The following is a 25,803-nucleotide window of genomic DNA, read 5'->3' as shown; positions in this document are numbered from 1 at the left end:
TGGTTTTGTTTAACTAAAAGCATTTTGTGGTAGATGTGTTGCAGAGCTCAGATTTTTGTTGGGAAATTAGGTCAAAACGGCAATATTCGCTATATGGAAGAATGAATTATCTCTCAACCCAGAAGACTTTTTTTAACATTACGTTGTATCAATTCATGGATTGGATCCAGCCAGCTTTTTCATTTAATCTTGCCCAATTCTGCTCCTTATGACAACACCCATCCCAAGTGGCTTTTCTGCATGCAAGTCTCATGGTCCCCAGCACAGACTTTTTCTGGTGGTCAAAGGGGATCCCCCACCTTTTTTCACCAGTAGAAAAGCTGGGCCGTTTCCACACGGCTCCCCGCTGCTCGTAACAACCCGGAATATCGTGAAAAAAACGTGGAAGATCGTGTTTTCTCACACGAGATTTGCGTGACGTCGCTCAAATCTCGCGTGAGAAAACGCGATCTTCCGCATTTTTTCGTGATATTCTGGGTTGTTACGAGCAGCGGGGAGCCGTGTGGAAACTGCCCTGGTTGGATCCAGCCCCATGTGTCATATCATGAGGTAGTGTTGAATCACTGGAAACTACAATCTTCACATCATAAGAAAGAATGGCTGACTAGACTGTAAGAAACAATGGCTATAGTGAAGGTAACAGCTCTACAGCACTTGCAATGCATACACTATTCAGCTATAAGCCAGTGACCTTTAACAAATTATTTAGAAATGGAATTGCCTCAGTGATTCATTTTTGATGCACTGTGCATTCTGGTCTGTAGCAAATGAGCTGACAAGGTATTTATTTCTCTGTTCTTGATATTTATTTGTGACATTTGTTATTTGTTGATTACTAATGAGTTTTTTAATAAATCAGGAAAAAAATTAAACAGTTGTCCTCAAAGGGCTAACAGACAAGCCGTAGAGGCCAAGGCCATCTTCGATGTTGCCTCCTCAGCACTGGTATTCAGAAGTTTATGCCTATGGATGTGGAGGTTTCCCTGTTGTTGTGACCATGGATAAGGAGCATTAGCTGCTTGAAGGAGGGAGTGATGAAGCCGCAGAGCAAGGGGAGGGAGGAGTGATGGCAGAGGTTGCTGCCCCCTCCCCAAATCAAATGCCTGAGGCCACTGCTGACCTCAGCCGACCATGACAAGGAACCAAGGGAAGGACCAGGGGCCATGACCTATCACGGCAGTTACTGTTCTGTCAGTTTCCAGTGGGGGAGAAAGAGAAAACTGCTTTCACAGAACTGAACTAGTTGTATGTCCCAAAAAGAACGCTTTTTAGGCTAGCCAGGTGGTGCTAGGGAATAACGCGGAAATTCTATTAATAAAGAATAATTTAATATGACAGGAGGGGTTTTTTTTTACTTACTTGACACAGCAAATCTGTTTTGCTGCCTGAAATAAGATCAGTATGTGTGTAAATGCTAATTCAGAATCTAATTATTATTTAGGTGGAAAGAAACAGGAAGAAGTTATCCCGAGATCTTCCCTTGTGCATGGGGAGTGGGGACTTTTAATGTTCCCCAGTGACATACAGCTTCAGATTGCATTGCTGGGATACCCAATTCACACATTACCGTGTACATAGGTTGGGTCTGAGGTACCCCTCACCCTGTGTAAATATCAGCCGTGAGCTGTAGGTTCACCTCAGTTCTTGCAAACACAGTGCCTGATCTGGATCAGGACCACAACACACGTGGTAAATGGACTTAAGTACCCCCTGTACTTTTCCCTAACCCGAAATGGTCTGAGGGGGTTGCTGTTTGGCCTATTGGGGAAATTCACACATTTCCTGGGATATACAAGTTTCCCCAGTGGGCTAAATAGCAACCTCTATTTCAATTTCACAGGGAAAGGATGTATTGGGGATATTTTTAGGTAATATAGCAAATTGCACAGTTAAACACTCTCCAAGCCAGTATATTGCAACAGTTAAAACTTAAATTTTATTGAAGCTGATTCACATTCACTTGCACTCTTGTAGTGACAGAAGGAAACATAGAAACCAAATCTAAATAACACTATTCCCTATTACAAGTGGCCAGCTAATCTGGCTGCACGTGAGAAGATGTATGGGTGTGCCTCTTGGCATGTTTTCACAGGAGAGTTCCGCAGAGAGCATCTTGCTTCTTGCAAGACCAGCTAAAGAGAGATAACAAAGATCACAGAAAAAGAAGGGGTCAGATAGAGTTTCTAGATCAGACAAAGAGTGGCATCATTCAAATACGCAGTCTGTTTCTAATGTGAAGGGGAAATTTGTGCCCTGTAGTGTCTAGGCATGCTGAGTAGCTTCTGTTCCAACAAGATGAAGCCCCTTCTCCATTTGACCATGGTCCTGATCCCAGACAAGGATAATGAGCAAAGAAACCTGCAACTTATACCTGACTGTTACATAGGGTGGGGATAAGGTTGCCAGCTCCAAGTTGGGAAATTCCTGGAGATCTGGGGAGTGAAACCTGGAGAAACCTGGAGAAAGTGGGGTTTGGGGAGGGAAAGGTCCTTGGCATGGCATAATTCCATGGTGTCTACCCCCCAAAGTAGCCATTTTCTCCAGGTGAACTGATCTCTGTGGACTGGAGACCAGTTGTAATTCCGGAAGATCTCCAGCCACTACCTGGAGGCTGGCAACCCTAGGTGGGGACCACAGACCCAGGCTGGGTACTCTTATGCGAATCAGCCCTTCAGCTATATTCATACTTTTTTTTACCTCAGTGTAAAGTCATGATGAGAGCAGAATTTACAGTCATCCCAAACTGAGAGTCCCCTGCTCTCACGGCATGTCTCTACTCTCTGTCAAGCATGAAACAGCTGGTCTCAGGACATAGTTGGAAGGTATGTCATAACGGCAACCTTGATGAAGCTAAGCAAGTCTGGAACTGGTTAATGTCAGGGTTGGGGGAGGCCTCCTGGGAATCTTGGGCATATGATCGCAAGTCCCATGAGTGAAGGAAGTGGGATATAAATAAATAAATGGTTGAAGCCTCTGTCCCCAGCTGAACATTGCCATGGTGGGTCACATCAGTGGCCTACCAGTTCAGCATCCTGTCTTCTAACCATGGCTGGTCAAACACCCTGGGGATAGTTAAAAAGAGGAAATTGTCTTTCAGTTCTCCAGCTTCTGGTAAACAGAGAGATAATACCCCCAAACTCATGTTTCTGGCTGTCATAGTTATTAGCTGCTGGTAACCCTTTCCTCCAAATATTCATTTAATCCTTGTTAAACCTGTTGATGCTTGCAGCCCTTTCAGGTTTCTGTGGAATAGAATTTCATGGGTTAATTACACTTAACTTTTTAGAAGGTCTCTATTTTGTTTTATCTACAGCTCACTTGCTGCTTATACATTTGAACAGCTGGATCCAAGAGTCTTTTTAAAAATATGGGGGGGGGGGTGGAAATCATTTTTCTCTATATTTTCCATCCAATAATAACAAAGAGTCCAGCAGCACTGTGGAGTACAGGGCATACAAATATCCTAAATAAAACAAATGTATTGTAGCATAAAGATTTGCAAGCCAGAGCGTGCTTGGTCAGATGTTTTGGCGCACATATACCACAATAAATCTGTTCATCTTTAAGTTGTCATTTAAGTTGTCACTTTGTTATTCTTGCTGCAACAAAGTTTGCTATTCCCTCTGGAATTCTCTCAGAGATCTTTTAATCCTCTAATTGTGTTTCCTGCCAGTCATTTCCCCCCTGCATTGGGCTCTTGTGTCTTGTCATACCTCTGGTCACTGATAGGCAATCCTAAGTCGAGTTGCATCTTCTGTTGAATCAATGGGGCTAGAAGGATATAACTCTGTTTCAGAACACATTGCTAAGACATTTTTGACTTTGAAAACAGCCACGGGACCTGGCACTCTCCAAGCTCTGTTCTAGCCAAATTTTAATTCTTGGGATGCTGTCAAAACTGGGTGGATTTCACTGCAATGTCAAAGGCAGAATCTGGCCTCCAATACAGGACTTCAGGGATTGGCTTCTTTTTTTACCATGGCGACAAACCAGGGTTCCATGTTTGTTCAAAAAGGTGTTAATTCAGGATTTGCCTCACTGGTGTTTTAGGACATGAGTGCTAAGCTGGAGATGCTGACCCAGTGGTCTTTTTCTCAAAAGATTTGTCAACAAGGATGGAAGAGTTCATTGGCAGGGGTGGAAATTAAATCCCTCTTCTATTGTAGCCAAAACAATAATTTCTCTGGAGCTTGAGGCTCCATAGTGCTTAATTCTTATATTAAGAGAGATTGGAGCTCATGAATGACCTGGAAGGCTTGCCCCAAATCAAATTTGCAGGGTGGTAAAGAAAATTCCTGAACCTCATGGGAAGGTGATTCAGGCTTCATTCCCTCACTGTCTTGCCCTGTCTCTGGCCTGTTCTTTGCTTTGCAAATACTTTTCAGAAGGTGCTCATTTTAGTGCTCACACTTTCAGCACAGTATTTGAATTCATTGTCAGTCTTAAGCTTCCTCTATAGAGTTTCTGCAACTTGATTCTGATCACCCTGCCAACTCTTGCTATGCTTTGCTTGGTCATAATTGGGAGCCACCAGGCTAGACGGCTGGCATAGTATAGTGGTTAGGGTGTCAAATTAGGATCCAGGGGGGCAGAGCGATGAGCAATGGAGACAGTCGCATAGAACTGAAGATCCTGGGCTCTTTCCTCTCCTTAAAAGCATTTTGAGGCATCTGCCAGCAGAACAGCCAAAATAACAATGGGAAAGACTACAGGAGTTAAAAGCAAGCAAAATGTGACCGAGGCCCCATTGGTGAAGGCTTTCTTTCCTTCTGGTGAGTCAAATGGAAATAGGGCCCCAGGAAGCAAAGGGAAGGCAAAATGGCTGCTGAGCAGGCAGTAAGCTCTGAACAGCATGCTGCTGTAACAAAAAGCAATTTAGCCGAGTTTATGACGACCTTGGAACAAAAACTAACTAACAATCTCGCCCAACTCATTGACCCACTATCTCAGCAGCTAAAAGAAATAAGAGACGCTTTAACTGAGGCAGCCAAGACTGCAGATACAGCCCTGGAGTTGGCAGTGACACTGCAGGAAGATATTAAAAACTTGCAATCCTCAGAAGAGAGTATGCAGAACAAAATATTAGACTTTGAACTAAAATTGAGACAAAATAATTTGAAATTTAGAGGGACTGGAGAAGAAAAACACAGATTTCCAACTTTTATCTCCTCATGGTGGCTAGCAATAATCCTAGACTTAGAAGAAGGAGTGGCCCCAGTAATAATAAGTTCCTTTCGCCAAGGCCCTCCACCATCAACCAAAAGCAAATCAAGACTCCCATGTGATGTTAATGGGCAATTCCTCCATTCATGAACTAAGACAAAATCCTTAATTTAGCAAGACGTAAAGGAGGACTTGAAATGAATCTCTACCGGAGATTTTTACAAAAACACAGAGAACTAAAAGCAACCACCAAAACCCTGATGGAGGCAAATATCAGATATAAATGGAGCTGTACTTCAAAGCCATTGGCCCATCACAAAGGACCTTTACATCAAGCCCATGATGAGGAATCAGGAAGAGACCTTCTGCATCATCTCATTCTACAATCTCCAGAAAAACAAGGGACATTTCCTTCCCACAGTCACCTTCCACAATGCCGTGATTGTCCCTACAATGAACAACACTTACAACTCACCGAGCAAGAACAGGACCCTTAACTTTGTTCCATGCAACTTGGTTAAGCACAGAAAAACAAAAAACATGAACTCTAATTGTATAAGTGCTGTAACATTAAAGGGGGGGGATTAAAGGTTCTATTTCCTTCTTTTACATTAGTATTTCTGCAGACAGACATAAGGCCTATTGTTCAGACATCCACTGTGTTACCTTAATCTGAGGTATAGTTTGATTGTTTTGTTGGTAAGGGGGAGTAATGGGTGTTTTATTCTATTTTAATCTGATTCCAAACACAAATCACTTATTAACATATTATAGCATGTCATTCTTAGTTTTATACAGGTACTTTATAACTTCAGATGACTTCAAGTAAAGGCATGACCTGGAATTGTAGGGGTTTAAACACTTCCAACTACTTTGTCAGATTGCACAGGGAAGCCATTGAAATTCATAAGCATAAAGACAACTTCAACAGGAAAGAAGAGACTTTAAGCATGAATAGAGCATGGTTTCCAGTCCTGAAAAACACCAGGCTAACAAAATACTCTACATCTTACAATAGCCCTGCAGATAAGATTAGCATATCAAACACCAATCCATATACAAAAGAACCTCCTCAGGATATAGTGAAACATTAGCATTCCATTAGCATTCCACACCCTGGGAAACTCTTACAGGATGACGCAACCCAAACCCACCTTCCTGAGTAGATATAAATTACCTAACATCTTCTCCACAGTTTGACACTGAGAGATCTCTGTCTTTTGGGTGCTACACCTCTGAAGATGCCAGTCATAGCTGCTGGCAAAATGTCAGGAACTACAAGACCACGGCGATACAGCTCGGAAAATCCACAACAACCATCGTTCTCCAGCCGTGAAAGCCTTCGACAATTCAATAAGCTGTTTTGGGTCCCCATGAACTACCAATAAAACAAGGAGGCTAGTCTTCCAAATCTTTCTTCCCTCCGATCTGATAGGTTTGAGTGGCACCCAGACTTTGGTAACATTCCCTGCCTCCCAAATGTCTTTTTCCCACTGGGCTTTTTCATCCATTCTTGCCCCATACTGCATTGATTTCTCTTCTGAGTTCTATAGGTATGGTCAAAATACCCCAATTTAGTTGCCAAACTGCTTCCACGACTTTTTTGTATTCTACACAGTGAAAGCCTGCATCAGCTGCAGAGCTGATTTTTTCCTGGGGTTTCTGTGTTTTTTTCTCCCTGCACACACACCCCAATGATTCCCCCCTCCAGGGCTTTTTTGAAGTGCAGAATGCTTTCTTTGGTGTAAGGCCTGGCCTTGCCTTTCACACTCCCCTTTACGTCAACTCAATGACAGGCATTGCCCCTCCTAACCGACTGCTTGGGGACTTCATGCAAAAACCTCCAAGTTCCCTTATTCGCTGGTACAGGAAGGAGATGCTTTGCACAAGCTCAAAGGCACTCTTTTCCTTTAATAGGATTTTGCCAATTCAAAGCTGAGCCTGGCCACTAAAGAAAGCAGATTCTGGGCTAAGAGCTGGGAGGTTTAGCTACATGATGCCCTGGGGAAGTCAGGCTACATTTTCAGGACTGATTTGCTGCAGGAGGTGAACCCAGAGGTGACTGTGAGCTGCAAAAAGGCCGGTTCTCATTTGCAAAGACGCAAGTTAGCAGCTTCCAATGTGTTCTCAATAAAATAAATGTAGGGAGGGGGGCAGGGGAGAGGAATAAATGAACGCAGAAAATCCTGGAGATGGGTGGATTTGGCTGCTCTCTTCTTACAGCATGTGCTCTGTCATTACCTCATTGCTGGATCACTATTATGTCCCAATCTGCCACCTTGATTTGGTTACAGCAAGAATTAAGAGGAGAGAAAGAAAACAAGAGGAGGAGAGGGGAGAAGAAAAAAGTAATCCCAAAACAAGCATGTTATATGAGATGAGAAGGAAGTAAAGCTTTACACAGCCTCAGTTTGGTACTTGAGGAAACTTGTTTTTCACAGTTCCCCCGCCTTTCTCCCCCGGAGGTCTGAATCCTTCAGCAGGCTTCAGAGATAGAGGCTGCTATATTGGTCAAGACAGGAACTAGGAAGTAGGTTACAAAAACTCTGTTTTAGAAGTGCAAGGACATGGAAATTTTCAGTCTCTACATAAATCTTCATCAGGTTCAATGAAGAATGCTGTGAAATACCAAAACCTGTACCAAAACCACCAAACCAAGCTGATCCAACAAAGGGCATCCTTTTACCTACATGGAGGTAAACACACATTATTAGCAATATGATCGATACAATCCTTATACAGGAAGTGATATTAGCAATGGGAAGATAAGTAAAAAGGGTGCCTTGGCAAATGGTCCGATGCTTGTTTAGCATTGGGTGTCCTCCAAAAGGGCAGACCTCAAATTCAGGCCTTTATGCCACAATGGATCCTTCCTGTGAGATCAAGGTTCCATGTGGATTTCTCCACATGGGTGATAACAGGCTATCTTGCAAGCAAAACAACCACATCTGTCCAAAAGGTGACCACTGGTCAGTTCAGACTGGAACAAGAAACCATGATTTCATTAAACTAACCAGGCTGGCAAAGTAGGGTTATCAACCTCAAGGTGGCACCTGCTACTGAGATCAGTTCCTCCGGAGGAAAAGGCAGCTTCAGAAGGCACCACATCCTTGCTGAGCAACTCTTCCCTCACCAAGCATCACTTTCCAAATCTCCAGAAATTTCCTAAGATGGAGTTGGCAACCCAAACATTAACTATGTAACTAGGCTCTGATGTGTGGGAAGGATGTATTGAAATCAGCAGGAAGTTGCAGCCCTTGCTTTTGAGTAAGGAAAGAGTAATGCAAAAGCCAGTCAAGTTACTTGGCAAGGTGGGGCATAGCTTAGCAGAAAGGCTGCCCATTCCAACTTTGGAAGTTCCTGGAAAGTTTGAGGGTGGTGCCCAGAAAGGGTGGAGTTTGGGGAGGGAAGGGAACTCCATGGGGATGTTATTCTAAAATCTACTCTTCGATGCTGCCATTTGGTCCTGAGAACTGATCTCTCTATGCTGGGAAAATTCCAGGCTCCATCATGAGGCTGGCAACCCTATTCTGCAACCAAGAATGCCCCAAACCTCCCTGCCCTTGTGTTGCTGCTGAATAATCATAAGCCAGTTTGTGCAGCAATGGTTGGTCATCAGTTAACTTGGGCACCAGCAGAGATATGGGTCTTTGGTGGATAGCGTTGCCATTCTGGGTTGGGAAATTCCTGGAGATCTGGAGGGGTAGAGATTCACCAAGCTAGGAATCACTAATCTTATGCAAGCCAAATCCCAGTTTCACAAACCATTTAAATAAACTGGCTTTGTGATGTCTCATCTCTCTGCATGAAGGAGAGATCGGAGAAGACAAGTCTGAGTGCAGAACAAGAGTTAAATTTAGTAATGAAGTTAAGAGGCCCCAGTTTTCCCCTGAAAAAGCCATAATCAGGGCTTTACCAACGCTACTCCCATAAGCTGACAAATGACCTCTCTTTGAAGTTCATGTGTCCTCTTTCTCCTTTCCTTTCCTCACTCTGGGGAGGTAACCACTGCCCCCTCCAAACCACCCATTACTGAGTTTCGGAAGGCAGCCTCATTCTAGTCAACTGTGCCCATTTGGAACATCTTGGCATTCTGCCTCGTCTGCTGATGTCTCAGCAAAGGCCACTCAGTTCTGCGAGGAACCAAGAACCTGTGCCTCAGCCAAGGCCTGCTGGGGCGAGGCTGCCTCCAGCACAAAATCCTCTCCTCTTTTCTACTTCTACACAGTTTAAACAATAGGGAAGGAGATTTAGTTGAAGCATTAGGAAAGCCTTCTTAATTATTATAAGCGTTAAACATGGAAGCTGCCCAAGAAAGCTGTAGAATCTGTTACTGGCAGTTTTTAAGATGGGGGTGCTGGTGGAAATAGCAGACATTTATAGGGTATATGGTATAGAACAGATACAGAATTATAGAGCTCACTTCTCTCTTCACACATTAGGAAGTACATAGGTTAGTTATGGGGTCCCTCCCCACCTGTGCCAGACACCAACATAATCACACACAAGTTGTAGGTTCTCCTCAGTTTGTGTGTGTTTGGGGCCCTATTAGATCAAGGCCATTGCACACATAAAGAGGGGGCACATAGAGTGCTCAGAGGTCCCCTTTATGCTCACTACCAGGCTCACCTTCTTGCTATCCCATGCATCAGTGGGTGTGTCCTTCCTTTGCCCATTCACAAGCTCTCCCACCACCTGCAGTCAGAGCTGCCCACAATGCTTGCACAACTTTGTGCTGGGTGCTGCTGGGTGCAGCCAGGAGCGCTATTATTATGGCCAACAGGAATGGTAAGGTTTCCAGCTCTAGGTTGGGAAAGTTTTGGAGATTTGGGGGGTGGAGCATTGGGGGAGCTGGAGTTTGGCGAAGCAAGAGACCTCAGTGAGATATAATACCACAGAATCTACCTTCCAAAACATCTATTTGCTCCAGGGGGATTGATCTCTATATCTTGCTGGAGATCAGTTGTGATTTCAGAAGCTCTCCAGCCACCACTTGGAGGGTGGCAACCATGCTTTGTGCACCACCCCACATGACCTTCTCCAGCAGTGTTAGGCAGCATATGCAGCCGGGAGCTGAGGTGATAAAGCACTCACACAAGCAGGCAGGGGAAGGGTGTGAGTGCAGACATCACAGAAGATGTATGAAAAGAGCGTCAGCAGCAGTGGGCCCCTCCAGAAGCCACGAGCCCTGGCAAATGCCCCACCTCAGGATATGCTGACATCAGCCCCGCAGGGAAGATCTGTTCTAAGGTTGCCAACTTTTCAGCCAACCTGTTTTACTATACCTTTTCCAGCAGTCTGATCTGCAGGAATGAGCAGACACCCTATGAAAGCCACACCTGCTCATTTCTGCAGATCCAGCTGCTGTTTCAAACTACAGAACTGATGGCAAAATTGGCAGTCATGATCCCTCTGTTAATCCATGAATGGAGTGAGTGAGCCTCAAGCTGGCCTCTAAAATCCTGCAACTCCAGCCGACAGCTGGAGCATGGAAACTTTGCGGCTACAGCTGCTGCCATCACACCATAGAAGCGTGCAACACATTTCCCCCTGTATTGATTTTGATTCATTAAAATTCATTCCCCTTTCATCTAGACGCGACTCATGCTCTGATTCCAAAGCACATCAACAATGGGCCATTGATCTGCTCTGGTCATGGAACTCTCCCCTATAATCAAGCACACTCTTTAAGCTTCTGTTTCCTTCAACTTAGTCGCATGTTAAAGAGGAACAAACTTTCTGGGAATGAGTCTGGACAAAAGTCTTGATGTTTTTGCACCTGTACTCCCATTTAATATCATTGGGGACATTAAAAACCCCAACTGCAGTCCTGGGAGGGGGGTTGCCCAGAAAGATCAGTACCAAGACAGCGAGGGTCACAAGATGATACAAAGTGAAATAGTTAAAGAACAGTGGTTTGGACACAATCTAGGGCCTAACTACATATTATATTTTCCTTACGTTCTGTCTGGGTCCCGATGATAAGGTTGCCAGGCCTGCTCCTGGCAATCCTGGGAGCTTTTGGGAGGTGGAACATGGAGAGGGTGAGTGAGGCATGATATGGTGACATCTCTTCTGGGTGAAGACAAATGGACGTGATGTTGGCATATCAAACAACACTCTAGGAATTCCCATAATCTCTATGGTAAAAACCATAGTGATTGTGGGAATTCCAAGAATATTGCTTAAGATGCTGATGTCATTCCTCTCCCCTTTTCTCCCATTCTTCACTGACCAAGCATGAGGGGACTGAATGAGAGTTTGCCTGCTGAGGCTGGGCAAATGGTAATGCAATCTGACAACCAGATATGCACAATGGTTTCGTATTTGGAACTCAGTTCCCAGGTGTGTAGGGCCTCATTTGGATCAGGATGAAGTGGGTCAGTGTGATTCACTTCCAGGAAGTGATGTCATTGTGCAGGCTCGGAAGCGCACGCGAGGAGCAAAAAAAGGTGAATGTGAGGTCCCCCCTCCCACCAGGAAGGGGACCAGGCAACCCTATTTCCCAGCAGGGCAAATAGCAACTCCTTGTGGTAGGGCTGCCAGACCCCCGGTGGGGGCGGAGGATCCCTGCGCACAACAACTGCCAGGATCAGGCCTGTTTTGGCCTGGATCGGGGCCCCTGTGGAGTGTGGGAGCGTTCCTGAGCTCTGCAGGGGCCCACAACAGGCCCAATCTGTGCCAAAACGGGCCCAATCCGCGCCAAAATGGGCGTGGATCAGGCCCGTTTGGGCGTGGATCAGGCCCATTGTGGGCCCCTGCAGAGTGCAGAAATGCTCCTGTGCTCTACAGGGGCCCGCAACGGGCCCGATCCGCGCCCACACAGGCTGCGTGGTGATGTCACTTCCCAGCAGTGACGTCATCGTGCTTGCAGGAGCATGCGTGCGCACTCCGCGCACATGCACCCCCCCTCCAGGTAAGAGTCAGGTCTCAATCTCCCGCTGGGAGATCAAGGGGGCCTGGCAACCCTACCTTGTGGTCATTTCAGGGCATAAGAACAGTGCAGGAAGGGCTTAGGCCCCCTTCTCCCCATTCACCACAGTCACAATCTGAATCAGGCCCATGTAAATTTGGAAACTAATTGCAAGCATGGAGACTACAGAGCCTGTCTGATGGTCAGGACCTGGGGCAGACATGGACAAGATGGAAGAAAAACATAGAATCAGAATCGTAGTGTTGGAAGGGATCTCTAGGGTCATCTAGTCCAACCCCCTGCACAGTGCTGGAAATTCAGTTACCTCCCCTTCCACACACATACCCAGTGACCCTTACTGCATGCCTAGAAGATGGCAAACCACCATCAAGATCCCTAACCAAACTGGCCTGGGGGAAATTGCTACCTGACTCCAAGGTAGCAGTCAGCCTTACCCTGGGCACATAAGAAGAGACCACGCGCACTAAACACTGATGTAACCTTTCCTGCTCTTCTCTCATGAACTGCCTAGGTTCACAGAATCAGCATTGCTGTCAGATGGCCATCTAGCCTCTGCTTAAAAACCTCCAAAGAAGGAGAGCCCCCACCTCCCAAGGAAGTCTGTTCCACTGAGGGACCGCTCTAACTGTAAGGAAGTTCTTCCTAATGTTTAGACAAAAACTCTTTTGATTTAATTTTAGCCCACTGGTTCTGGTCCGTCCTTCTGGAACAGCAGAAAACAACTCCACGCCATCCTCTATTTGACAGCCCTTCAAGTATTTGAAGATGATTATCATATCACCCCTCAGTCATCATCTCTCCAGGCTAAACATATCGAGCTCCTTCAACCTTTCCTCATAGGACTTGGTCTCCAGACTCCACACCATTTTCATTGCCCTCCTCTGGACACGTTCCAGTTTGTCTATATATCCTTCTGAAATTGTAGTGCCCCAAACTGAACACAATACTCTAGGTGAGTTAGGCCTTGTTATACTACACATGCAATGGATGTGGAGAGGTCAGGTTGCCTGCGGTGGTGGGTGACCTCACATCCCTGCCCCAGGCTCCTACTGCCACTTGATGGAGCAGTGGGAGCAAAAATGGGGGGAGGTGAATCATCATTGCACATTGTTCTATGAATATCCCAAATCTCTATGATTTTTACCTTAGAGATTTGAGAAATTCCTAGAGCGGCACAGGATGTTGTGATGCCACTTCTGGGTATGTACCCAGAAATGATATCACAGCACTGTGTGTCACCAATTCCTGCATTCCCGCCCCCTCCCCCAATGCTCCTGGAGTAGCCATGAGGTCTACATATACAACGGGAAGAGTTTGACATAATTTGTATAATAATTCTTTGCAAAATGTGATTGCACATTATTGTAAGTTAATAAAAATTGAATGTCAATGCAAAATGGCAAATGTAGAGACAATGTCGAAAGTAATTTCAGCCGTGTTGCCATCTTTGGCTTTACTCAGTGATTTTTTGTTTTAAAAAAAGAGCTAATACTCACATATAACGTTGCATCAATTTCTACCAATTCCCCCTCCTTCTGCAGATCCCCACTAGGGATCCTCACTCCCAGCCACTGCGTTCTGGTGGGGGGGAAAGGCGCAGGTAATGGGCCCAGGAGCTGCACAACGTACTCCTGTGCACTCCCAGAGCACTTCCTTATCATGCTCATCAGGGGCTGATTTTTATCAAATCAACCCTGTGTGGGAGCCTTTAGTTCCCTGCTGAGGTGGGGAATGATGTCATTCCCGGTGCAACAAGGAGGTGCTCTGGAGTGCGAGCATAAAGATAAGTCATCCTGGTACTCTCTACCACCCCACCCACCCGTCCCACAGTTTTTGCTCTGGGGGACCTAGCAACCCTAACCCCAATTGGGTGTTCCTGAGGATCTGCTCTCTCTTCCTCCAGCTGGTGTATGAGGATCAGGACCACAGCCCTGAGAAAGGTGCCAGTACTCAGTAGCAGTGAGTACCATCACACACACGTGCGTGCACGTGCACGTGTGCACGCACGCACACACGCACACGCACACACAAAAGCCCTCGCCTTGGCTTTGCTGCAAAATACTTCCCATCATTATTTAGCAATACAGCATGTATTGAGCCTGCAGATCATGCTAAGAATGATGCCTTTTGCAGTTAAATAGCTGGTGGTTCTATCTCGTTCCCACCCCCAAAAATGAAGGAAATGGAGGGGGAGCTCAATAGAGAGGGCAAGTGTGGAGGGATCCATGGCTGCACAGTGTGGGACAGATTTGGCATGGGGGCTGCCTGTTGCTGCTCCTTGCCCTAGATCAGAGGTCCCCAATTTTTTCCAGGACACTGCCGCCGTGGTTCCATAAATTTATCTCCAGTGCTCCCTTCCCTACCCTATAAAAAGCATTGTTCAGAATAATGGTTTGCATGACCTGCTTGGGTAGATAATAACAAAATTCAATAATAACAATAAAATTCAACACAAAAGGTGACAACAGTTTCTCAAAATGTGATATACTGATTTGACTAGAACTTTGGAGGCATATTTACTAAGAATTCTAAGTTTCCATCAGATTTCAGCACCAGAAACTTGAAGCAAGGAAGATGCTTCATTCTAGGCCCTAGTCTGGTCCATCGTAAGTAAGTGAACAGAGGGGCTCACCTCCAGCGTCCTCTGCTGCCCCTTCTCTCTTATCATCCGCCAGATAATCTCATCACCACCAGGGGGTGGCACCGCCCATTTTGGGAACTACTTCCCTAGATCATCCACTCATGGCTTTAGAAAGTGCCCACCTAAGCCAGAAGATACTTTTCAGCAGACCATTTCTACCATCTTTTGTGCGACACTCACCACAATCTGAGTTTCATTGTCAGCCAGAGTGTCAATGGCCAGGCTTCCTCCACCAATATGAGGGATGATCTGTGGCTTTTTGTCCTTGGCTGAGGTCTCTCGTGTCCTTCGCTCCCAGGATTGAGGTTTTACCCCCTTCACCAATACATGGTCTTGGGTCTGACCTGCCAGGTGAGAAACAAAAAATGACAAGTAGTTTCCTTGCCCAGAAGGAAGATCCCCCCCCCCACACACACGATGATCTTTATCTATGTACTGCATTGTTCCTTTACCCTTTCTGCAAGGAACTTATGGCAGAGTACACAGCTCTCTCCATTCCATTTAACATCACAACAACCCTGTGAGGTAGGTTAGGCTGACAGAGCAACTGGCCCTAGGTCCTCCAGTGAATTTCACTGGGGGAGTGGGGATCAGTGTTTTTCCAGTCCAAGATTCTACTTTGCTGGCTGTATATGCGGATAAATGACTATATATAAGAAGACGCAAGTCAGCTGTATCCTTTGGCTAGAGAGGAATTTGGAAAGTCTGTTATATAGTTTGTTGCCAATTTGTACGAGCACAGAAGACCTAATTTTCTTCAGAACTACTAAGGAAGAAGATTCTGCACCCATCCTGTGCCATTTGTTCCAAGGACTGAATTGCTTTTGCAGCAGGTAGGAAGTTCTTAGTAATGGTTAAACGAAAGGCCAAATATACATGACTCTGAAGTTCTATGGTTGGAACTTCCTCTCAGGCAAAAACAAGCAGCTGCTAGTGAGAGGAAACTGGACTGGGGCTGTAGGGCTAGGAAAACGAGAGTTAACTTTCCCTTTGGGATGGTGCCCTGATTGGAATTGTCCCACTGGAAAAAAAAGACAGGCATAATAAAGGCACCTGTCTTTTTTGTCTACTGGGGCTTAAGCAACCAGAGAAACCATGTGGGAAGGAAGAGTGAAAATCGCCCCTTTTCTGTGGCCCTGATCCATGCTCCTCCACCAACTGCTTTTTCGGGCCAAATAAGATGTTTGGATTTCTGATGGTGGGACCACAGCATCACACATAACTTGGTCCTCTGTTACTTCCTGCGAATTTGAACCCAAGTTATTTTTCTCGGCAAAAATACAAGCATGATGGAGATGACAAATACCAGATTTGGCATTTCCTGCTTTGGGGACCCTATTTGGGTGGAAAGGCAGCACAGAAATGTTGTGAATAAAAACAAACATGCAATACAATTCTCAAAGCGTTTATTCAAAAGTAAGTCCTATTGAGTTTAATGAGAAATGAAAATTATACCAGGTTGGAGTCAGCCAACTTTTTTTGCTCAATCTCACCTAATCCCCCTCCTTACTATAGCTCTCATCCCACATAGCTTTTGTCCATGCAGGTCCCAGGATAGCCTTTTTTGGGATGGCGAAAAGAGACCTCCCCCTCCTTTTCTTACCAGAATAAATGCCAGATCTTTTCCCAAGTGTGTGTGTTATTTCAACCTAAAGATGTCCAAATGGAGTGGAAAGGGAGGGAAATCAAAGGAGAAAAAAAAATGGTGGCAGGGGAAAAAAGCCCTGGAAATACTGTCCAAATCTCAACCATGATCTCCACCTCCACCCCCCATAGTTACTCTATTTTCCTTACATGCTCCTGGAGTTTTGTGCTGATTATATTGCATGTATTATACTGTTTGTTGGGGGGGGGGCATTACAACCTAATGATCTAAAACCTATTATTTTAATCTATTGATCTTTTAAAAGGATCATAAGACTGTGGAGAGCTGAGGGTTGCTTCACACTTAAATGGCAGCACATGTGCATATATATGGATAGAAACCATAGGCTTGGATCCAATGACGAAGTAGAAATCTAAATGGACTTAGAGCGGTTGTGCTTGCACAAGATCTTGTGCAACACCTAGCTTTTTCTACCTTACATCTTATAGTGCCCATAAATTGCTTGCATAATTTCTCACGCAACTGAATATGCTATGTTTAACAGCACAAAGGGCTATCATGTTTGCACAAGGAGTCTAGCACACATCAAGCAATAGTATAGTGGTTCTTAAGCTATGAGGTGATCCTCTTGCTTTGGGGATGCAAAGGTCCAAGGTAGGATGAAATCCTGAAGATGGTAATGTGTTCCTTCCTGCCAGTCCAGGCCTTGGTGGATTGAATAATAATAATTATTATAATCATAACTGTGTGCTTATATACCACTCTTCTAAACAGATTAGTGCTCCCTCAGAGCGGTGAACATAGTCAATGTTGTTATTATAATAACATTCGATTTATATACCACTCTTCAGGACAACTTAATGCCCACTGAGAGTGGTTTACAAAGTATGTTACTATTATCCCCACAACATAACACCCTGTGAGGTGGGTGGGGCTGAGATAGCTCCAGAGAGCCGTGACTAGCTCAAGGTCACCCAGCTGGCTTCCAGTGGAGGAGTGGGGAATCAAACCAGATCTAAACCACTACACCAAACTGGCTCTCCTCACAACACAGCTGGGGAGCTGGGGCTGAGAGGAGTGGCTTACCCAGTGGGTAATGACTCCATAACAGGACTTGAGAAGGAACTACATCCTCAATACCCCATCATTTCAGAAAGAACAGATGATTTATTTGTTGATATTTCGTTGTGATTAGTTTTAAGTGAGTTATAGAGATTCTGATCTTCTTTTTACATAGCATTGTACCCCCAAGCACTCATATCCTCAAACACAGAAGCAGGCTGTATGTACACAAGAACGGGCAAGGATTTCTACATGCTCACCTGTAGAACAGAGGATTTTGGAACTGTAGCCCCAGACTGTAGATTAGGTTTCAAAAAGGAGCCAAAGTTGAAAACTAATGTAAGTTGCCAAAGATACTCTGACAGACTTCCCTGGTTTCCCTCCAGGCTCCATAGGTAGTCAGCTAAGAACATGGCTTTATTCCATTATCTCATTGTGGTGCTTTGATCAATTCTCTATTGGTCTCAGTTGCGCACCTGCAACAGGGGGTTAATAGTGGCCTACCTTAGAAGATAATTGCAAGGCTCAATCAAAAGGAGGTTGTATGCTGTAGTGTGGGGAGGGGCTGTGGCTCAGTGGTAGAGCATCAGCTGTGCAGGCCTAAGGTCCCAGGTTCAATCCCCGCAGGCTCTCCAGTTAAAAAGATCAGGTATGAGGCGAAGAGAAAGACCTCTGCCTTAGAACGTGGAGAGCCACTGTCAGTCTGACTAATCTTGGTAGACCATGTGTCCAAGAAGATTATAAAGTCCTTTGCAAGTTAGACATATTTGGCTAGATCCAGCCAACTTTTTCACACTCTCTCCCCTAAATTCCTCTCTTTACTACATACCGTGCCCAACATTTTGTCCAGGCTGATCCCCAGCAGAAAAGCTGGTTGGATACAGCCCATTATATAAATGATAATTAGTAGTTGTAAAGTGCCCTGTATACTAAATGCACCATAACATATTCATAACAAAATAACAATTTACCAGATGTGAATCTTGGCACAGAATTTTTCATAGCTTTTTTTAAAAAAAAAATTGACACGAAATATACATAAACAGTACTAAATATGTATTGTCAAAGGCTTTCACAGCCGGAGAATGATGGTTGTTGTGGGTTTTCCGGGCTGTATTGCCGTGGTCTTGGCATTGTAGTTCCTGACGTTTCGCCAGCAGCTGTGGCTGGCATCTTCAGAGGTGTAGCACCAAAAGACAGAGATCTCTCAGTCACACTGAGAGATCTCTGTCTTTTGGTGCTACACCTCTGAAGATGCCAGCCACAGCTGCTGGCGAAACGTCAGGAACTACAATGCCAAGACCACGGCAATACAGCCCGGAAAACCCACAACAACCATAGTACTAAATATGATCTTATTTTCAGTGCCTGGGCTCTTTCCTTGGCACAAGACATTTATGCAGACAATAGGCTGCTGAGTAAGTGCCAACGGTTCTTTCTGCTGCTGATCGCCACAAATCGATGACAACTGGCTAAGGTACCTCTCCTTTCAGAAATTAAACAATGTGCACCAATGGATAAAGCCAATTCACATATATTAATTTATTAACAGATGCAGGAAGTTCTAAATCAAATTGGAGAATAACCAACCATTCCCTGCCTCCTTCTGTTCCCCCAGAGAAAATCTGGAAGAAAAAAGGTCCATTCTGTCAGGTCTACAGGATGCTTCACTCAGTCTTGTCAAATTCTCCTCCTCACTACAGCCAGTGAGCCACAATGGTTAGAGTGTCGGACTAGGATCCGGGAGATCCAGGTTCAAATCCCCACTTTGCCATGGAAGTTAACCTAACCTACCTCACAGGGTTGTTGTGAGGATAAAATGGAGGTTAGAAGAATGATGTACAATGCTTTGGGGGCCCATTGGAGAGAAATGTGGGTTATAAATGAAGTAAATAAAGTAAATACAGACCCCATCCAATATGTTTTCTTGTGCTTGCCAATGCTGTGTTTGCCAGCTTTGCCTTTTTGGGTGGTCAGAGCAGACTCTTGGTCCCTTTTTCACCAGCCAAAAAAACTGGTTGTCTCTAACCCCATAGCTGTATCATGTGCTCTGGCTCTCATCTGGCCTTTGTATTGGAGAAGGAGGGGACTGGAACATACATCATGAACAATAGTGAGAAAACCATAAGGCCACCAAGGGCGGACAGGGAAGTTAAAATAGCCTTGGAGAAAGCCAACCTCAGAGGGCCTTGCAGTGCTACAAACCAAAATTCTTGGCACACTCCGATCAGCAGTACCAGGAATGAACATTGCCTCCTTCCATATTGTTGCCAGTTTGTGGGAGGAGCAGTGAGCCAAGACCAATCACAGGGGCAGGGCTTGATTCTGCTTGCTCCTAGCCACTAGTGGCTCAGGCTTTCTGTGCTTGGGGGGGGGGGGGAGTCCTGCCCCTTTAAGAAAGGCTTAACAGGCTGTGATGGGCTTTACCTCCATGCCACAAAAAGCTTCAGTTGCTCATTTCAACACATTAAATCTCTACAAAGGGAACAAGACATTTTTCTCCAGGCCTATTGGCAACCCTAACAATGGCCCTCCTGGGCAGCAACTTGCTGGGAATTTCCCCTGTAAGTTAAACAGCTAGTGTGCCCCCAAAAACTACTGTCGAGGCCACTTAAACTCTATACATGTCACCTGCTTGACATTTATATTGGGGGATTCCTATCTCTGATCTAAATCAGGAATTTGCCTGCCCTAAAATGCAGCCACACCTGAACACTGGAAACATCTCATCTATCCCACATGTTATTCTGGGCTCCCTTTTTGAAACCAGAGCTACTTATAAAGGTTACCACGGCATGTATTCATTCTAACCCGGCTTTTCCCACATGACTGCATTTATCATGTGGCTTGTGGGAATCCAGATGTTTTGAACAGATGTAGAGAAGCAAGGACTTGTGTGGTGGTGTCAGTGATGGAAATTGGCCTTGGACACTGGCTGGGGTGGGTGGGGAGGTTGAAGAATAGACCATAGTGATAGAAGGGAAATCAGCAATTGCAGATCCAAATTTCAGCAACATCGCTAGCCCTACAAAACAGCACAAATGAGTCAATCGTGGGTTTTGTTGGGTCAATCTAAGTTCAAAACACTAGAAATGCCAACATATGAGTTACACAGAAAAAGTCTTAGGGGTCTACACCAAGGTCACTCTTGTTCTGAAAAGCTGATTCTTCTTTTGCACTGCATGCCTATGGACACATGGAATTTGATGCCTTGCTTAAATTGGCTTGATAAGTTATTCTGCACAACATTCAAATTTCCCCTTTCCTGGCTTCCTCACTGCTCCAATTAGCCCCTAATTCAAAGCGGCATCACCTTGCAGATAGAAAGCAGCATGCCTGCAGAAATCAACTCCTCCTTGTTTTAAGGATTTTCATCAAAGAAAGGCTAATGAGAGTAAGCTCAAAACTTCTCATCCCCTTAAGAATGGGAGTTGCAGGGTTTTTTCTCTCTGACAGGTTGCTTTAGAATTCTCTAAAGAGGCAATATAAATATCAAGTACCAATGGACCAAAGTAGATGATACATTGGACATTCCTGATCAGGCCTCTTGTGTTTTAACATTTCTAACAGTAGCAATATTTGGGATCCCCCTCCTTCAAGACTTGATGATAACTGGGACGCTTGGTGGATTAACCTTTCCACTATGCCCTTTCCAAATGCAATATAATGCCCCCATAAACCACAAGCAATAAAACACAAAAGGTGCAGAGGAAGGGAGGCAGGAAGGGCTGGATTCAGGGATAGGCTAAGAAAGTACAATTTAGGAACGCACAATATGAGTTCTTTGCTCTTTCACCTTTGAATATATGGGCCCCATTAGAAAGAAAAGTGGAGCATAAGTGGAGTAAAATAAAAATGTATGCAAAAACAAAGTTTTCAGATATATATTCCCCCAGTGTCCTTTCTTGACATGGTTTAGGGCATTATCATGTCATAATCTAGCCCGTGTGATGCTGATATAGTGCCATCCCTTCTAAAAGGTAGGAGATATTACAAAAAAGGTATGCTGGGGATCATAGAACATGCATGTACAAAAACCAGGTAAGACAGGGACTGTTGTAAAAAGGGAAATTGGGCAAGACGGAGTAAATAGGCTACTGGATCCAATCCTGTGGGTTCAATTCCCTTGAAAAAAGGAGGATGCTTCAGGGTAAACACGCATAGGACTACATTGTAACCCAACTATTGTTGAATCATATTTTTCACAGTTCCTCCATCCTGGCCAAAGATCTGCTCTTATTTCTCCATCATTATCAAGATTCCCCCGTCTTGTGCACTTCCTCACCTTTCTCCCCAACGGGGACCATATATTCAAAGGTAAGACGCACTCTTTCTACCCTCAAAAACAAGAACCCGCGCTCCTGCTTCCAACTTTGACTTTCTTTTATTTTTGTTCATATCTACCTGCTTTTCAAAGTTACCCAAGTGTTGTTCAAAGTCCACCCCATAACCTTTTTTTTAAAAAAACTTTCCACAGGGTTTCAGTGCCTAATAAGAAATGTATGCAACTTGTGTACAAATCTGGCACGACATGGTCAACAACTATCTGCTTTTGGACTATGAAAATAAATGAACCAGATTTTTAATAGTCAATAACAAAAACTTCACTTTACATGAATAAATGAAACCAAAGGAAAAGTCAAAATGCAAAGCAGGGGGGAGAGAGGAATCTTAAAACTGAGCGAGTCAGCATATCTGCTTCTGCTCAGATGAAATGGTTCTTATGCAGGGACTCTCTAGCCAGATAACAAACCCACTGCTCTGCTGTCCTGGCAAATCCAGTTCCCACCTTTATGCTCCCCTCTCATGCAACATATACTGACTCAGCAGCATAATCTGGGATAACAGGGCCTAAAACAGGGGGATGCAGGATTCATGTCTCCTTTGTATATCACTTAGAGCCAAGCTAGACATTACAGGAGGGTTGCCTGCCACCCTTCATGTGAGGCCTGGAGTTCTCCTGGATTTACGACTGATCTCCAGACCTCAGAGATCAGCTCCCCTGGAGCAAATTACAGCATTGGAGGGTGAACTCTTTGGACTTGCAGGCCTGTTGAACTTCCTCCCTTCCCTAAACTCTTGTGTCCCCAGGTTCGGCCCACAAATCTCTGGGAATTTCCTAAGCCAGAGTTAGCAATGTAATGTCCCCCTTTTAGGGTTGCCAGCCCCTCACTGGGGGCGGGGGGTCCCCTCCCTTGCTCCCACCACGGCCCTTGCTTACCCGGCCGGCGGAGGAGGCATGGGCCTCTAGGGGGCATGCTCCTAGGTGGCGCAGTGCACTCCTGTGAGCCTGATCAGGCCTGGATTGGGCCTGAATTGGCCCGGATCAGGCTGCTGTGGAGTGTGGGAGCACTCCCAAGCCCTGCAGCAGCCCCTCCAAGCCAATTTGGTCCCAGATCTGCCTGGATCAGGCTGCTGCAGAGCACAGGAGCACTCCCACGCTCCACAGCAGCCCGTTCCAGGCTGATTTGGGCCTGGATCCTGGCTAATTTGGGGACGATAAGGACCAATTTGGGCCCGAATCGGGCAGGATTGGACCACTGAGGAGCGCAGAACTGCTCCCACACTCCACATTGGCCCATTCCCGGAGCAGCTGCAGTCTGCATGTTGACATCACTTCTTGAACATGAGAAAAAGAAGATAAGGTAGGTGCTGGGTCGCCCACCTTCCACGGGGAGGACAGGGGGACCTGGCAACCCCACCTCCTTTGGCTGTGGATTCCCAGGTTAGAGTACTCACTCAGTCTCTCTACACAAGACATCCCACCCCCGCCCCTACATACCTGTGCTCCTGTGCTCCGAAGGAGCCCAAAACGGGCCCGACCCACGCCAAAACGGGCCCAATCCGCACCCGTTTTGGCACGAATCGAACCCGTTTTGTGCTGCTGCGAAGTGCAGGAGCGTTCCTGCACTCCGCAGCATCCCCCAACGGCGCAATCCAGAGGCAGCGTTGTGGGCCTCTGTGGAGCGCAGGAACACTCCTGTGCTCCAAAGGAGCCCAAAACGGGCCTGACCCGCACCAAAACGGGCCCAATCCACACCCGTTTTGGCGTGGATCGGGCCCGTTTTGGGCTGCTGCAAAGTTCAGGAGCGTTCCTGCACACCGCAGCAGGCCCCAATGGCGCAATCCAGGGGCAGCGTGATGACGTCACTTCACAGAAGTGACGTCATCATGCTTGCAGGAGCGCACGCGCACCCCCCCCCCCCCAGGTAAAAGCCAGGCGCCAATCTCCCGCTGGGAGATTGAGGGGGCCTGGCAACCCTAAGTACACTTGAATATAAGACCACACAGAAAATAAGTCTCTTGAGCTTCCCCATGTAAGATGTCTTGTGTAAAGAGACCCTCTGGCACCCATTCTTAGGTCCATTCAGCAGAGAAAAGCTGGCTCAAAACAACAGCCATTTTTTTTCAAGGAGACAACAACTAACAACTTCAGGTAGCATAGAAAACTGGAAAACTGAAACCAAGAGCTCCACCCAATAGGATCAAACTAAATCACACAGATATTAGGGGAATAGCAGACTGTTTCATTACATCCATCCATCCATCCATAGGGTTGCCAGGTCCCCCGACCCCCCAGGCAGGAGGTTGGAGGCCTGGCACTTACCTTTCAGATCCCCCCCCCCTCTCACGTGCAGAGCATGTGCTCCTAAGCCCACGCGATGACCTCACTTCTGGGAAGCGCAGGAACACTTCTGGGAAGTGAGGTCATCACACGGGTCATGTGCCACCCTGGAAGCACTCCTGCAGTCTGCTGAGGCCCAATTCGGATCCAAATAGGCCTGAATTGGGCCGCTGCAGAATGCAGGAGCACTCCCGTGCTCAATTTGACCTGTGCTCCGCAGTGGGTGACTGGCATCCGCATACATACATGTATACAAAAAATATGCCACAAGTAACCCTAGTTACAAGTGACACGAGCTGGGACATGGGTGCTCTTGACACACTGTCACACATAACAACTCACATAAAGTGGGTTTGTTCACCTAGAAAGTCCTTTGTTGGGCTCCAAAGTGCTGTGGGTGGGAGGGACTTCCAGCTTCCCTACCACATCATTTTGCCAGCAAAAATGTCTGGAGGGAGGTACTGTTGGAGGCAGTGAAAAGGGCAAACAGGCCTCCTTGCAGCCACTTCTACTGGTGAGAACAGCTGAGTAACAAAGCTTCAAGCCCCTCCCCCCAGTACTTTGGAGCCCAACAGAACACTTTTAAAATCAGTAAACCCACATTATACAAGTTGCTGTTTGTGATAGTGAGTCAGGTCAGGCACCTGCATCCCAAGTTACATCACTCATAACTTGTAATTTGGCTCTCAGTAACATTTAAGAAAAGAAACGCCTGACACGACATCATCACACTTGTGCTTCCAGCTCATTGGCGGCGGCTGCATGCGATGATGCCATGCCGTATATTCCTTTGACTAGATGTTATAGGGTGGTGGTGGTACACGAGTGGGAGGCAGCCACATACTCTCAAAAATGTGCAGTTAGGCAACTGTTGTGCTGTGCATGGTTTATTTAAGCTGAGGGAGCCATTTGGCTTAATCAACCTCTACGGTTTGGCTGCTTTCCCTATACTTTTCCTAGCATGAAAATATTAAATTGCAATTAAAAAAAAAGAAAGAAACGGGCCAAGCCCTGAAAGGACCGCAAGACTCCTTCCTGCTGGCCATGCACTGCTGACTTTTCCTGTTTACACAGTGTTCCAGCTGAGTTTGGATTGGAAGCTGAAGAGCTGGACAAGCTTGGGATGCTTTAAAACGGCTTTGGGGCTTGCAAAGTTATATTTGATTCAGAGAATCTGCATTCTATTCTATGTATATATAAAAATGCCTGAGCCTCACTGACTCAGTGACCGAGGAGGGTATTGAAATGGTTCAGGTACTTCCTGATGCACCAGAGCCCAGAAATCTGGTAGATGCACAGTCCAGCAAACTGTGATTACCAGGAGCATGTCAAAATGGGACCAAAGTACATCACTCTTTCAAAAGAGGACCCAAAGTACACCATAGCTGGGTTAAAACTGTGCCCACATCAGCTTGGAAGCTTTAATTTGATACCCACGTACAGATAAGAAACATGCAAACAAGATTTGAGGTATACTCTGTCACATTTTAATCCGGTTCTTCCAAACATTTCTGTTGGTGAAAACAGCCCAGTAAGGAAAGCTGGAAGCTCCTACTCCCCCCTCTCAGCAACCCAGAGCGCAACAGCAATTTTTAGGTGAGTAGCCTATTTTATAAAAATCATAATCTGTGACAGCATATATTGTTCTTTCTTTACCAGGCATCCTCACAGAAAAACCTATGAGCAAGTTAGGCTGAACTTCTGATACACACATTACAACATCCTCATGGGTCCTGTCAATCAGACATGAGCAGGGAATTCCATGCACAGAA

The 25,803-nt window shown here is 45.7% G+C and overlaps 1 protein-coding gene across 1 annotated transcript in view; it reads right to left on the bottom strand.

Annotated features, from left to right (window-relative positions):
* Positions 1-25,803, bottom strand: part of PLXDC1 (plexin domain containing 1) — a 71,694-nt gene that overhangs the window by 38,846 nt on the left and 7,045 nt on the right. The window contains exon 2 of the mRNA XM_054993609.1: positions 14,919-15,082. Coding sequence (XP_054849584.1) covers positions 14,919-15,082 — 164 coding nt within the window. The remainder of the gene's footprint in view (positions 1-14,918; positions 15,083-25,803) is intronic.

The sequence above is a fragment of the Eublepharis macularius genome, chromosome 12 (assembly GCF_028583425.1).
Source record: "Eublepharis macularius isolate TG4126 chromosome 12, MPM_Emac_v1.0, whole genome shotgun sequence".
Classification (NCBI taxonomy): Eukaryota; Metazoa; Chordata; class Lepidosauria; order Squamata; family Eublepharidae; genus Eublepharis; species Eublepharis macularius.
This window is presented reverse-complemented; position numbering and strand designations above follow the sequence as displayed.